The 14659-nt window shown below is 35.7% G+C and overlaps 1 protein-coding gene across 5 annotated transcripts in view; it reads left to right on the top strand.

Moving 5' to 3' along the window:
- cdk19 (cyclin dependent kinase 19) overlaps positions 1–14659 on the top strand; it is a 45482-nt gene that overhangs the window by 18206 nt on the left and 12617 nt on the right. For all 5 annotated transcript variants that reach the window (XM_067416758.1, XM_067416754.1, XM_067416757.1 and 2 more), the window contains exons 4-9: positions 2057–2197; positions 7877–7934; positions 10369–10500; positions 11073–11216; positions 12315–12384; positions 14337–14409. In XM_067416758.1, the coding sequence (XP_067272859.1) occupies positions 2057–2197; positions 7877–7934; positions 10369–10500; positions 11073–11216; positions 12315–12384; positions 14337–14409 (618 nt within the window). The remainder of the gene's footprint in view (positions 1–2056; positions 2198–7876; positions 7935–10368; positions 10501–11072; positions 11217–12314; positions 12385–14336; positions 14410–14659) is intronic.

Genomic DNA, 14659 nt, shown 5'->3' with positions numbered 1-14659 from the left:
TTTTATCTTACTGACCAATTTCTTTTTCACCACCCATTTCGTTTCAGGTTGAGATTTGTTTGACTTTCTTTCTTTTCTTCTTTCTTCTAAACACAACAGCAGATGTTTAGCAGAATGTCTGAGATGTGTTCTTCCATACAATGTAAGTGGATTGGGACTGGGGTTCAAAAAGCATCACAAAACAAGTCCATACTTGAAAATTAAATTCAAGAAAATCTGAATTCAGACGATAGCTTTGCGTGAACTTAACTTAAGTTTTCAGGTATTTACACAACATTTTGCATTGAACATCTAGCCCAATAGCCGTAGTTACAATTCAGGTAATTGTTTTAGGAAAAGAGCAACTTGGACATTCTGCTATAACAAACTCCTTTTGTGTTCCACAGAAGAAAGGAAATCATATGAGTTTCAAAAGTCATGAGAGTGAGTAAATGATGACAGTTTGAGGAAGTTTTCATATTTTGGTTTTAAATATTCCTTTGAGAAATCAGCTTAGGAAGCTACTGAACATTTTACTAATTATTTATATCTAAAATACTTAAGATCTTTGAGGAAATAAGTCACAAAAACTTTCATATGATAAATGACACCTACAATAAGTCTTGCTCAAGAGTTTACACACCCCTTGCGTAATCTGTGAAAATGTGAATCATTTTAGCAAAATAGGAGTGATTTATACAAAATGCATTTTTATTTTATCCTGAATTAGATATTTTACATAAAAGATCTTTACATATAGTCCACAAATATCTGAATTTATACAAATGACCCTTTCAAAAGTTTATGAACCCTTAATTCTTAACACTGTGTCGTTCCCTGATGATCCACGGCTTGTGTGTGTGTTTTGTGATGGTTGTTCTTGAGTCTCATGTTCCTAATCAGTTAAACTGACCAACTTTCTTCAGAAAAAAACTCAAAATCTTTAATTTTCCAGTATCTTTTGCAGCATATTTGAATCCTTTTCAGCAGTGATTGTGTGATTCTGACATCTGAGGATGATTGAGGGACTCAAACACAGCTATTAAAAAGGGTCCAAACATTTACTGACGCTCCAGAAGGAAACACAACGCAATAAGAGCTGGGGATGAAAACTTATGAAAGGATGAAGAGGTTCAGATTTTTCTTATTTTGTTTAAAAATCACTTCCCATGTAGTACTGCTCTTCAGAAACAACAGAAGATACTCACGTTTCCCGGAAGACAAATCAAGCACAATTTACTTTTTACTATTTCAAGTACAAGTTTTCACCCCGGCTCTTATTGCGTTGTGTTTCCTTCTGGAGCGTCAGTGAATGTGTGAGCCTTTTTCAATAGTCAGAATCACACACTCACTGCTGGAAAGAGCTCAAATATGCAGTAAATGCTAAAAACCTGAAGATTTTGAGGATTTTTCTGAATAACGTTGGTCAGTTTAACTGATCGTCCCAAACAACCCAACCATCACAAAACACACACACACACACACACACACACACACACACAGCTGTGGATCATCAGGGATTGACACACAGTATTAAGAATCAAGAGTTCATAAACTTTTGAACGGGTCATTTTTATAAATTCAGATATTTGAGGACTATTATGTAAGCATCTTTTATGTCAAATATCTTCAGGACAGTACTAAATAAAAAATAACATGCATTTTGTATAATCCCTCTTATTTTACAATATTTTTTTTTAAATTCTTAAATCTCATATCAATTGTATTTAGTAAACTGGGCAATGGTATTTTAAGAGTCTTTTTGACCTTGACACTCATTAGACATGCAGGCCATCCTCTCTCCTGGGTGGCATTGTATCTGCATATTGATTGAACTGATGGTTCTCACCTGATCAGTGAAAGAGGCTGCAAAGTCATCAGTAATGAGAGAGATGAGAGGTGGAGGAGGAGAGTTTGCAGGTGTTACTGGTAAACATTACTGATCTTGATATGGTAGTGTGTGTGACCTTGGCAGCAGAATCGCTAGAGGAAAACGATTTCTTGTGATCAAATATAAGAGCTCATGCCTATTCACTTACAGCCACACACTCAGTTTTTTGCCTTTCTTATGTTGTAGCACATCATAAAATTTCATCGAGCTTCAAAGGCCAACAAGAAGCCCATGCAACTACCGAGGGGGATGGTGAAGTCGCTGCTTTACCAAATCTTAGACGGCATCCATTACCTGCACGCAAACTGGGTTCTGCACCGAGACCTGGTGAGTACAAACACAAGCCTGATGTGAAGACATGGTTTGGTCGTAGCTCACAGAGCCTACATTTACACTGCAAGGCATAACGCACAGATCCCATCTTTGATTTATTTTGTTCAACTTGGAATTGACAGTGTAAAAACGCAGCTAGAGATGCTTCAGGTCATACATTATAGAATATTACAAGGGCAGCAGCCAGTACAGTATAATTTGGCTGCAAAGAGAAATTCAGTTGCCAAAATTGTATGCAAAATATTTTGTGTTTTGTGATGCCCCCCTAACCAATGGACCTTTTTCACATTTAAGGGTTCGGAACATGGAAGTAAACTACGCGTTTAAACCCAACAAGTTAAGCTAAATCATTTCATTTGAAGAAACCGGTCGCCTTAATTCAATTAAGGTAAAAAAATAAAAAAACAGTTTTGAGTCGGTCATTAACCAATCATTCATTTGAGTGTTACAAATTTACAATTACAACATTTAATTGATCTGCTTTATCATAAATATCTATCTTTGGGAATGCATACATTTTCTCTGAAAAGGAATAAATTACTAAAATTCAGGGGTCACACTAAAGCAAACACTGATCACCATAACGGTGACTTTTACCATTTTAAATGGTGACGTTTTTTCAATCAACATCTAAATCTCTGTTCATTCTCAATAAGAATTTCTGTAGATGTATGTAAGAAATAAAGTCAGTCTAATTAATAATAAATTAAGCTGGTTATGCTGTTTGCGGAGTTTTTTAATCATCCTCTTGAGAGATTTAATGTCTTTTATCTTCAGTTGATTTCATCTAAGGCTGTGGCTGAAAGTCAGTTGTTGTTCTTGTGTTTCTCTGTACTTTAGTGATTCTGCTTGTTAACAGCAGGTGTTCATCACTAATGCTAAATCATCTCTTCATTAATCATTTATTATACAATTATTATTATTAGGGCTACAACAACTAGTTGATAAAATCGGTACTCTCTGATAATGAAAACCATTGATTCTCATTATCGATTAGTCGAGTCAGTAATGCTAAATAACAGCACTGAATAACGCATCTTTATGGACAAAATGTGCATCTATAAATAGTGGAGGAAACAGAGTGAGCTGATGCAGCAAAGGTACGTAATCCAAGTGCCCAAAACATAAGAAATCTTTATTTTAAGCTTCAAGCGAATGCATTAGCCTCTAACACACTGTCATGCGCTTTGACAGGCTAGAAGAAGAGTTATATCCATATCTGTAAAGATAAGCGTGAAAAGCTCATTCTGACAGAACGAGCGTCGGCGCAAGCATGCACGTCAAACAGACAGAACGCAGTCAAGAGAGAGACACTTAGTATTCAGCACAATTTAGCTAATTTTAGTTTTAAAATTCAACATGTAAAGGGTTAAAGCGTGTAATTGAATATAAATGTAAGACGTTTCTACAGGATACAGAGAGAGAGAGATTGTGTGTGTGTGCGTGCGGGCACCCTTATAAAAATAAAAAAATGGTTCTATTAGATAATAGAACCATGTTTTTATTACTATATAAACCATGGTTTTGCTGTATTGATCATTATTTGTATAACCACACAAATACCATATATTTAAACTATTGTTAATTTGTGGTTACCTTTGAATAACCCTGTTATTATTTATTAATATTATCTTTGTTTGTTTTATTCGATGTTAAAGGAGCGGTGAAATGCTGTTTCATGCATACTGAGCTTTTTACACTGTTACACTGCGATAAAGGTTCGGTCCTGCTTTGGAAGCAGCCGGTGAGTAAAACTGCTTCAAATGTCTGTGCTGTCAGCTGAGGTCGCGTGAGTAAACATCAGTAAACGACACGATCGCGTGCTTCGTCATTCAAATGCGCTAACGGACTTCATTGTTGTTCTCTGTATAACGTTACACTAGTCTGACGTGCAAAACCGTTTTGCTTGCTACTAAGGTTTGGTCGCATACAATAGTCCATAAGCCGAATCATGTCCTCATAAACTGAGAGTAAAGACAAATGTTGACAGGCCACTAAATACAGTCCATACCACAGAGAAGGACGTCCTGCTGTTGCTGTTTCTATTTCAGCCTCCGAATTAGATTCTGTATCATTATCTCTATTAGCTGAGATCAATAGCAAGGGTTTCTCCACGCTTGAGGACGTCACCGCTTTGTTCGCGCTCGTCATTCTTTAGCTCCGCCCACTCGATACGCCTCCAGGCGCTCGTTTTTTTCCGGAAAGACTCAGTACAACCCATATTTATTTTATAAATATAATAAAACTAAAGACTTTTCGGAGATATGAAGGATGCAATACTACTCTATAGGTACTCAAGATAGACATGAGATTGACTGAAACTGAGTGTTTCACCCCCCCTTTAAACCATGTTTCATCTTTGTAAGGGTTGATATATTCATAGCACTCTGCTGGCGTGTGTTTGAAGGACAGCATTGGGCAGGATGTGGAATAGTGTGTTTTGTCAATACATTTTATTTTATTTTATCCAATTAATTGAAATATCAAAATAATCGTTAGTTGCTGCCATAATTATTATCATAACATCTATAAAATCTACATAATATATGTCTACATTTATTTAGTGAATGTGCTTTGGCTTATTTAAAACAGAGCCTATATTTTCCAACCATCTATGCAAATTGTTTTACATAAGAAAATATTTAACAGTCAAAGTAAGAAGAAAGTAAAGTTGTATTTTTGACCGTATTAGGCTCTTGTTTGTGGTTTTGAAACAGAATTTGACTAACCCAGTCCATCTCTAGACCCTCCAATCGTAACTAAACTGAAATATGTGTGTAAGTCTCAGCTGGTGTTAATGGTGACGGATATGGATTGAATCTAATGGAAAGTGTCCCAGTCTGATTGTCTCTCCACTGTTGTGTAATCCCATCAATCCCGTGTGTGTGTGTGTGTGTGTGTGTGTGTGTGTGTGTGTGTGTGTGTGTGTGTGTGTGTCTGTGTGTATGTGTGTGTGTGTGTGTGGATCAATAGCATACTCTCTGTCATTAACCCAGTTGTATATAAAAGAAATACACTGCTCAACAACTGACTCAGAGCCGACATGAATTATAAATGTGATTTAACAGCAGGATATTCAATGCTTTTGTGTTTTGGAAGCATATGTTTATTTTTACTTTCACTTACACAATTTGTGCGGTTAAAAAGTGTTATCAAGTGATAAGGCCCAAAAATTAAAATATTTTTTTTATTATTTACTTTCATTCCATACCCATATGCTTGTATTTTTCCTTTTTCATTAAACAATATTGCATACATAAACTGTCAAGCTTCAAAATTGACTTTCAGCTTTAGTTATATGTAAAGGATATGTGAAGTTTCTTCCTTTTTGTTTTCCATTGAAAATATAACGGCACATGGATTACATGAAGGTGAGATAATGACGGTATTTTTAGTTTTGGGTAAACTATTTTTTTAATGGAGGCAGCCAACGTATTTGTAGAATTAGTAGAAACTCCAGACTAACTAAATCCAGTGACGTCTGTCATCATTTACTCAACCTCATGTCATTCCAAACTTGTATGATTGAACACAAAAGAAGATATTTTAAGATTTTTTTTATCCAAACCATGTAATGATAGTCAGTGGGGTCCATAAGTTGTTCCCACTTCATATTAGATCTTGGTTATCTTGATAACACTTGTGCGTGTGTGTGTGATGGGTAGGTTCAGGGGTAGATGTGTGTGTGTGTGTGTGTGTGTGTGTGTGTGCGTCTGTGTGTGTGTGTGTGAGTGACATATGATGACACAAATGTGTATAATGACATGGGTATGACACAGGCATTACAGGATGAGTTTTTTTAGAAAGTAAAAATGCAGAATGTTTCCTTTGATGAGTGGGTTTAAGGGTAGTGTTAGGGGTGTGTGTGTCTGTGTGTGTGTGTGGGGGTGGGGGGGGGTGAATATACAGTTTGTACAGTATAATAACCATTACGTCCTGTCTGTGTGCGCTGTGTGTGTGTGTGTCTGTGTGTCTAAATGATCACACAATGTTTTTGGGTGAAACACAAATCCCTGGTTGGTCTTGTGTTTGGGTGAAAAGCTCCCTGAATGTTTTGTCTATGAGGGTTTATTCCTTTTGGTGTTTATAATCTGCTGGATATGTTGACACATTGGTTTATAAATGATGAAGGATCAGCATTCAATGATGTTTATTCATATTAATGTAAAGGGTAATTACTGAATGTTTGCCTTGCTTTGATTTTTAACATCAAAAAACTCAAGGATTTACGTGAATGGCAGCAGCAGTTTTGAGATGGCATGTTGATTGAATTACAGAAACCTTATGCTTGCTGTTCCCATAGCAACACACCCTCATTAAGGCTCACAGAAGCTCAAGAGTCTGGACTAATGAGGAGGCAGCATTACTAACGAACGCTCAGCCGTCTCGGACGGGTTTATTTGATTATAGCATATCAGTTCTGCGTTAGTGGCACCAAACGAGACTGGGAAGAAAATCATTTAAAAACATGACTGAAAAATAACTTGGAAATGTCATTATTTGTGCAGTTCTGTTTAATGCTAAAATAAATTATATATATATATTAATATCTATGACATATCTATGGTTAATATCTATGACATATACACTACCGGTCAAAAGTTTTAGAACGGTACAATTTTTTGTTTTTAAAGAAGTCTCTTTTGCTCACCAAAACTACATTTATGTTATTAGAAATACAAAAAAAAAAACTGTAATATTGTGAAATATTATTCAAATATACAATAACTTTTAAAATGTAATTTATCCCTATGATCAAAGCTGAATTTATCATCATTCCTCCAGTCTTCAGTGTCACATGATCCTTCAGAAATCATTCTCAGATGAGGATTTACTGCTCAAGGAACATTTATGATTATTAATAATGTGGAAACAGTTGTGTAATTTTTTTTGTTTGTTTTTTGGATTCTTTGATGAAAAGAAAGTTCAAAAGAACAGCATTTATCTGAAATATAAAGCTTTTGCAACATGTCTTTCCTGTCACTTTATTAATCTAATGTATCCCTGCTAAATAAATGTATTCAAGTCCTTTCCCAAATAAATAAATACAATAAAATTCTTACCCCCACCACCCCCAATACAATATACAATATTACAAAAGCTTATTATTTCAGATTAATGCTGTCCTTTTGAACTTTATCAAATACATGAACTGTTTCAACATTGATAATAAGCATAAATGTTTCATAAATGTTCAAACCCTCATATGAGAATGATTTCTGAAGGATCATGTGACACTGAAGACCCGAGGAATGATGATCAATTCAGAGAATAAATTATATTTTAAAATATATTCACATAGAAAACAGTTCTTATGTTTTTATAATAATGTTGACCTGATGCTTAATTAGAAATTATTAGAAGCATTTTTAGGTTCCATGCAGTTAAAAAAGAGCTTGTTCTCTCCGAAATAGAAAGTATATTCACTTTGACTTGCATAAATATTCTAATAAAGAAAGATGGATATCCTCTAGATATCTGGGCTCCGGTCTCTACAGACCTGCAGGTTCCCTGTGAGACGGAGCATTTCCATAAACAAAGCGGATGCCAATTAGCCCAATGTTGAAAATGTCTGCTTCCAGCGCCACAAGTTCACATGACGCTCTAAGAGGAACAGATATATATATATATATAATATATAATTTGTGGTCATTTGTGACCTTTCTTTTTCAGAAACCTGCCAATATCCTGGTAATGGGGGAGGGTCCAGAGCGAGGAAGAGTCAAAATTGGTAAAAAAAAAAAAAAAAAAAAAAGCTATATATATTCTTCTGTCTATATATAATTGCAATTATCAGGACCATATGTGACCCTGAACCACACAACCAGTCACAAAGGTGCATTTTTTTGAATTTGAGACTTTGAGGCATAGTAAATAAGCTTTCGATTGATGTATGATAGTTAGGACAGGACAATATTTGGCCAACTATTTGAAAGTCTGAGGGTGCAAAAAAATCCAAATATTGAACAAATCTCCTTTAAAGTTGTCCAAATGAAGTCCTTAGCAATGCATATTGCTAAATATAAAACATTTTTGATATATTTTAAGTAGGAAATTTGCTAAATATCTTCATGGAACATGATCTTAATATCCTAATGATTTTTGGCATAAAAGAAACATTTATAATTTTGACCCATGCAATGTATTGTTGGCTATCGCCACAGATATACCCGTGAGACGCACGACTGGTGAAGTGCTCCAGGGTCACATATTAGGCTGTCTTTAAAGGGTTAGTTCACCCGAAAATGAAATGTCTGTCATTAACTCCTCTCCCTAATGTCGTCCCACACCCGTAAGACCTCCGTTCATCTTCACACACAGTTTAAGATATTTTATATTTAGTCCGAGAGCGTATGCAAGTGTATGCACACTATACTGTCCATGTCCAGAAAGGGAATAAAAACATCATCACAGTAGTCCATATGAGACATCAGTGGGTTAATTAGAGTCTCTTGAAGCATCCAAAATACATTTGGGTCCAAAAATAACAAAAACTACGACTTTATTTTTATTGATTCATGATTCGGATCGCCAAAGTCACGTGATTTCAGCAGTTTGACACGCGAATAATCATGAATAAATCCACTGATTCATAACCGTTTGAATCTTTATTTGAGGATTGAACACAAATGCAGAAGAGAAGCCAATGCTGAATAAAGTCGTAGTTTTTGTTATTTTTGGACCCAAATGTATTTTGGATGCTTCAAGAGACTCTAATTAACCCACTGATGTCTCATATGGACTACTGTGATGATGTTTTTATTCCCTTTCTGGACATGGACAGTATAGTGTGCATACACTTGCATACGCTCTCAGACTAAATATAAAATATCTTAAACTGTGTGTGAAGATGAACGGAGGTCTTACGGGTGTGGAACGACATTAGGGTGAGGAGTTAATGACAGACATTGCATTTTTGGGTGAACTAACCCTTTAATGGAAAATGCCTTTAATTAGGGAGCTGTAGCAAATAATCAGGGGAAGATGGGATATATGATGTAATTCTACTGGCCAACTTTATTTTCTTTTTAGGTGACTTGGTCAGGCTTTAGAGAGCTTAGGCGGGCTGTAGGTTCAGTCTGGGTAAATGTGAAGCCATTGTCTTGCATAAGGCTCTATTCTGGGGGATGACTGCTGAAGGCTATTTTTATCACCAGTGGAATTTGTTATTGTGTTTGGTTAGTTTGTGGTCTCAGTGTTTGCTACAGCACTGGAGCCACTTCACTTTAGCAGTGCACATTATTTAACCTCCATTTTACCTCCTAATACATTTAGTAAAATTTAAAATTTTTAACTAATTAAATGTTTTCAATGCTAATTTACTATTTTAATAACTCACTACCCCTGAAAGCACCTGTCCGGAGAGCCTAACACACTCCTTCAAATTGATTTAAAATGCATACAACTGGCCATTATATTAGCAGATAATCTTCTCAGATTACACTTTATTTTAAGGTTTTATTGTTACTGTGTAATTATATACACTAATCAGGCATAACATTATGACCATTATCTCTTCATCACGGCTCCTGTTAGTGGGTGGGATATATTAGGCTGCAAGTGGACATTTTGTCCTCAAAGTTTATGTGATAGAAGCAGGAAAAATGGGCAAGTGTAAGGATTTGAGCGAGTTTGACAAGGGCCAGATTGTGACGGCTAGACGACTGGGTCAGAGCATCTCCAGAACTGCAGCTCTTGTGGGCTGTTCCCGGTCTGCAGTGGTCAGTATCTATCAAAAGTGCTCCAAGGAAGGAACAGTGGAGAACCGGCCACAGGGTCATGGGCGGCCAAGGCTCATTGATGCACGTGGGGAGCGAAGGCTGGCCCGTGTGGTCCGATCAAACAGACGAGCTACTGGAGCTCAAACTGCTCCAGAAGTTAATGCTGGTTCTGATAGAAAGCTGTCAGAATACACAGAGCAGCTCAGTTTGTTGTGTATGGGGCGGCATATCATGGTGGTCATAATATTATGCCTAATTGATGTATTTAAGTACTGAGTAATATGGATCAACTACATGTACTTACAATAGGGTTAGAGTTGGGGGTTAATTGATTGTAATTATGCTTAATTTACAGTTATAAGAACATGTAACATGTAAAAATTACATTATTTACTAAATATAGTAAAAATATATTTATTATGTTAATGTGTTTGTGTGTCATAGCTGATATGGGTTTTGCTCGGTTATTTAACTCTCCGCTAAAGCCTTTGGCTGATCTGGATCCAGTGGTCGTCACGTTCTGGTACCGAGCGCCCGAACTCCTGCTCGGGGCGAGGCATTACACCAAAGCAATCGGTAAGATACGCAATGTGTGTGTTTAAAGGGTTAGTTCACCCAAAAATGTAAATTCAGTCATTAATTCCTCATGTCGTTGGACACCCGTCAGACACCCGTTCATCTTCAGACACAGATGATTCGGATCGCCAAAGTCACGTGATTTCAGCAGTTTGACATGCGATCCGAATCATGAATCGATTCACTGATTCATAACGGTTTGAATCTTTGTTTTAAAATCGGCCCATCACTATATCAGTCGTTATTTAGTTTCTTTGCACACAAAAACTATTCTGGTGTCTTCATAAAATGATTGTAGAGCCGCTGTAGTGAGATGGGCTTTGTAACGACGTCTTTAGTGCCTTTATGGGTCTTGAGAGAGGAAATGACATTGGTGTCAATGAAGGCCTTTCTGAGCCATCGGATTTCAACACTAATATCTTCATCTGTGTGTGAAGATGAACGGAGGTCTGACGGGTGTCCGACGACATGAGGGTGAGGAATTAATGACTGAATTTACATTTTTGGGTGAAGTGACCCTTAAGGCTGCGCTGCTCTTTGTTCTCTGTATTTAATCATATGTTTATTTTTAGATATTTGGGCAATAGGCTGTATCTTTGCGGAGCTTTTGACGTCAGAACCAATCTTCCATTGTCGACAAGAAGACATAAAAACCAGCAATCCTTTCCATCATGACCAGTTAGATCGCATATTCAGCGTCATGGGCTTCCCAGCAGGTGACGGACCTTTAACTTATCAACACACTTTACATCATCTCTTACACTGACCGGCAGAACGTTTTAGATCTGTAAGATTTTTTATGTTTTTAGAAGAACTCTCTTATGCTCCCCAACGCTGCTTTTATTTCAATTTTATTTTTTATTTTTAAGTTATAATGTAAAATATTATTAAAATGTATATGTTGTATCATCTGATAAATAATCATAACAACAGGTACAATAAATTATAATACTTGCATTGTTATGCATTATAACAGCAGATGAAGCCTGTATTTATAATGGATCATACATGTATTCTTAATGCATTATAATACATGCATAATGCCTTATAAATAACCTTTTAGTATATTGTATCATCTGATAAATAATCATAACATATACAATACATAATATTTGCATTGTTATGCATTATAACAGCAGATGAAACCTGTATTTATAATGCATCATAAGGGAATTTTTGATACATTATAATGCAAACATAATGCCTTATAAACAACCTTATAATGTGTTGTATAATCTGATAAATAATCATAACAACAGGTACAATACATTGTAATACTTACTTTTTTTGTTATAACAATGCATTATAACGCCAAATGAAGCCGGCATTTATAATGCATCATAAGGGTATTCTTAATGCGATAGTGCCTTTTAAACAACCTTATAATGTTTTGCATGGTCTCGTGAATAATTGTAACAACAGTAATAATACTTACCTATTTGTGGCTATAATTATTATTAGTATGATGGTTTATAACACACAATGAACATGATTATAGAAAGTGTTAGCTTTGTAGTGTACTTGACTTTCCACTTAGAGTTTAAATATTCTACTTGTTTTCTTCTCCTTCTCTTTCCTGATAGCCTAAAGTAGTTTGTTTGAGGGCTTGCATGGACCCTCTTCTGACTTGTTTTTGTGTTTCAACAAGTTTTAAATATAACTTGCATGTAATTTATCCATGACTCTATTTACATTCTGATGATTAGTTCTTTCAATGAAACTTCTACTGCCAGTCGATCTCACGTATCCATTACTGCTTCCCTTTATAACCACGACACATCTAAATGAATACACTCTCGATTTGTAATTCCTAGATAAAGACTGGGAGGATATCCGGAAAATGCCAGAATATCCTACTCTACAGAAAGATTTCAGAAGAACCACGTGAGTGCTGTTCCAGAGTAACACCACATTTAATTTCAGCAGCAAAAACTAAATGAGTGCTTATTGTATATCATGATTTATATATATTTATGTAAGTGTAAATCAGAAAGCAAGGCAAATCTATCAATTCTGTATGTATTCAATTTCGTGTAATGATGTAAAGGACTATACCTAGAATTTTCAAACAAAAATGGCATCTGCACATCCAAAAACAACAACCTTTAAAGCAGCTGCGGGGCCAAAAACAGCCAAGAAGGCCTTCAGATACTAACAAAATGCTCTCAAACATTTTATAGTAGACAAAACAACGTTTCGACGGGTAGTCAAAACGTTACGACTCGAAGTCTTCAAATGCTTTCTCTCTTTGTAAAAGTACACTGTTGATGTATCGAACCAGTTTGCAGAACCCAAGTGCAGTTTATCGAGAATCCCAACATGGACAGATACAAAATAAACTAAAGACTCGACAAAGCATGACTTAAAATAACATGAAAGTCACTAAACAGCAAATTATACACACAAAACAAGACAAGAGACAAAGTAATCATTTGGGCTATATAAACACACACACACACACACGTGTGACTAATGACTAAACACTGTTCAAAGTTTATGACAGGCAGTTACATTTAACATGAATTAGTTTCTTGTAGAGTAATGAGCTGGTCTTGTGAATAAATGTCTTATTTGGTGTTTTATATATATATATATATATATATATATATATATATATATATATATATATATATATATATATATATATATATATATATCGCTAGTAAAGGTACAGTATGACTGCATTGTTTGAGGAATGTGCGTCACTGAATGGAAAAAAGAGCATCTCTATTTTGTCTATTTGGAAATACACCAAAAACTTTATTGTAATTGAATGCATATTTAATTCATGAATTATAAGTATTGTTTTACATTCATTCATCATCATTAGGCACACAGCAGAGTCATTACTAACCTGGCAGCAATAGAAACAATACTTCATTTTTTATTTTCATTAAACAGCATACAATATAACACAATAATTAAAGTATTAATTTTCTCTTTATGTATTAAAATTTAAAATACATGCAGCTATACTTGAAGCTGCTTTGAAACATTCGTCACCGTATAAGCGCTATATAAAGTTGATTGATTATTGATATAGTCATTATCATTCAATCTTATCATAACTATTCAAACCTGAAAGCCAAAGAAAGATTGGCCGTAAACAAGTTTTACCTGTCGCGCTATTACCTTCTCTGCCTTCTCTTATAACCTTTTAATCATAATGAAACCTACATATCGTATTGTTTGACAGGCAGTCACTTCATTAAACGATGAGCTGTTTCCTCACAAAAGCAGTTTATTCATAGGAGTGAAGCCTCTTCTCCATTGACTTCCATTAAAAAAAACACCTCTGGTCTCCTTTTTTAACAAGGTAGCCGCCTTGTTAGCATTAGCCATTGTGCTATTTTGGCTAATGGTTGCAGGCTAGTGATCTAGTGGCTTTGAGCGAAGCACTTGCGAAACGGAAAGCAAGTCTAAGAGCATGAATACAAAATAAAAGACGATAACATAAACACCCAAAATGGTCCAGACTCCAGCCCAGTAGGTGGCAGGAATGCACCTATGGTTTTTTTTTTTTTTTTTTTGCCAATCAACATAAAATGCTAAAGGGAACAGAAAACCCAAACCCACCAATTGTGGCACCGCTTTTCTTGGTATACATCAATGCCAATATACCATAAAGTGGGTAAATTGATGTTTCACGTGATTAAAATGAACGGCATTGTGATTCTTTTCATAGTTCAAAGTGTTGAACCGTTATTTCCTCTACCATTGAAATAGAGTTTGAGAGCATTGTGGTTGAGAACAGTGTGCTTCCTTTTTTGTACCTGTATTTTTGCCACTAGGTGTGTATGACCACGATATAGTGATTGTTCGGATGTGTTTTACAGATATGCCAACAGCAGTCTCATCAAATACATGGAAAAACATAAAGTCAAACCAGACAGCAAAGTGTTTCTATTGGTGAGTCTGTCGTACACTTTCACTTGTTTCAACTTTTACAAGCACATTATATGATTCACAAAAATATTTATTTTAAGATGGTTTCTTAGGTACACCGATCAGGCATAACATTATGACAGGTGAAGTGAATTACACTGATGATCTCTTCATCACGGCTCCTGTTAGTGAGTGGGGTATATTCGGCAGCAAGTGAACAGCAGAAGCAGGAAAAATGGGCAAGCGTAAGGATTTGAGCGAGTTTGACAAGGGC

Source organism: Pseudorasbora parva, chromosome 15 (assembly GCF_024679245.1).
Source record: "Pseudorasbora parva isolate DD20220531a chromosome 15, ASM2467924v1, whole genome shotgun sequence".
NCBI lineage: Eukaryota > Metazoa > Chordata > Actinopteri > Cypriniformes > Gobionidae > Pseudorasbora > Pseudorasbora parva.
The sequence above is the reverse complement of the archived record's forward strand: the minus strand, read 5'-3'. Positions and strand labels throughout refer to the sequence as shown.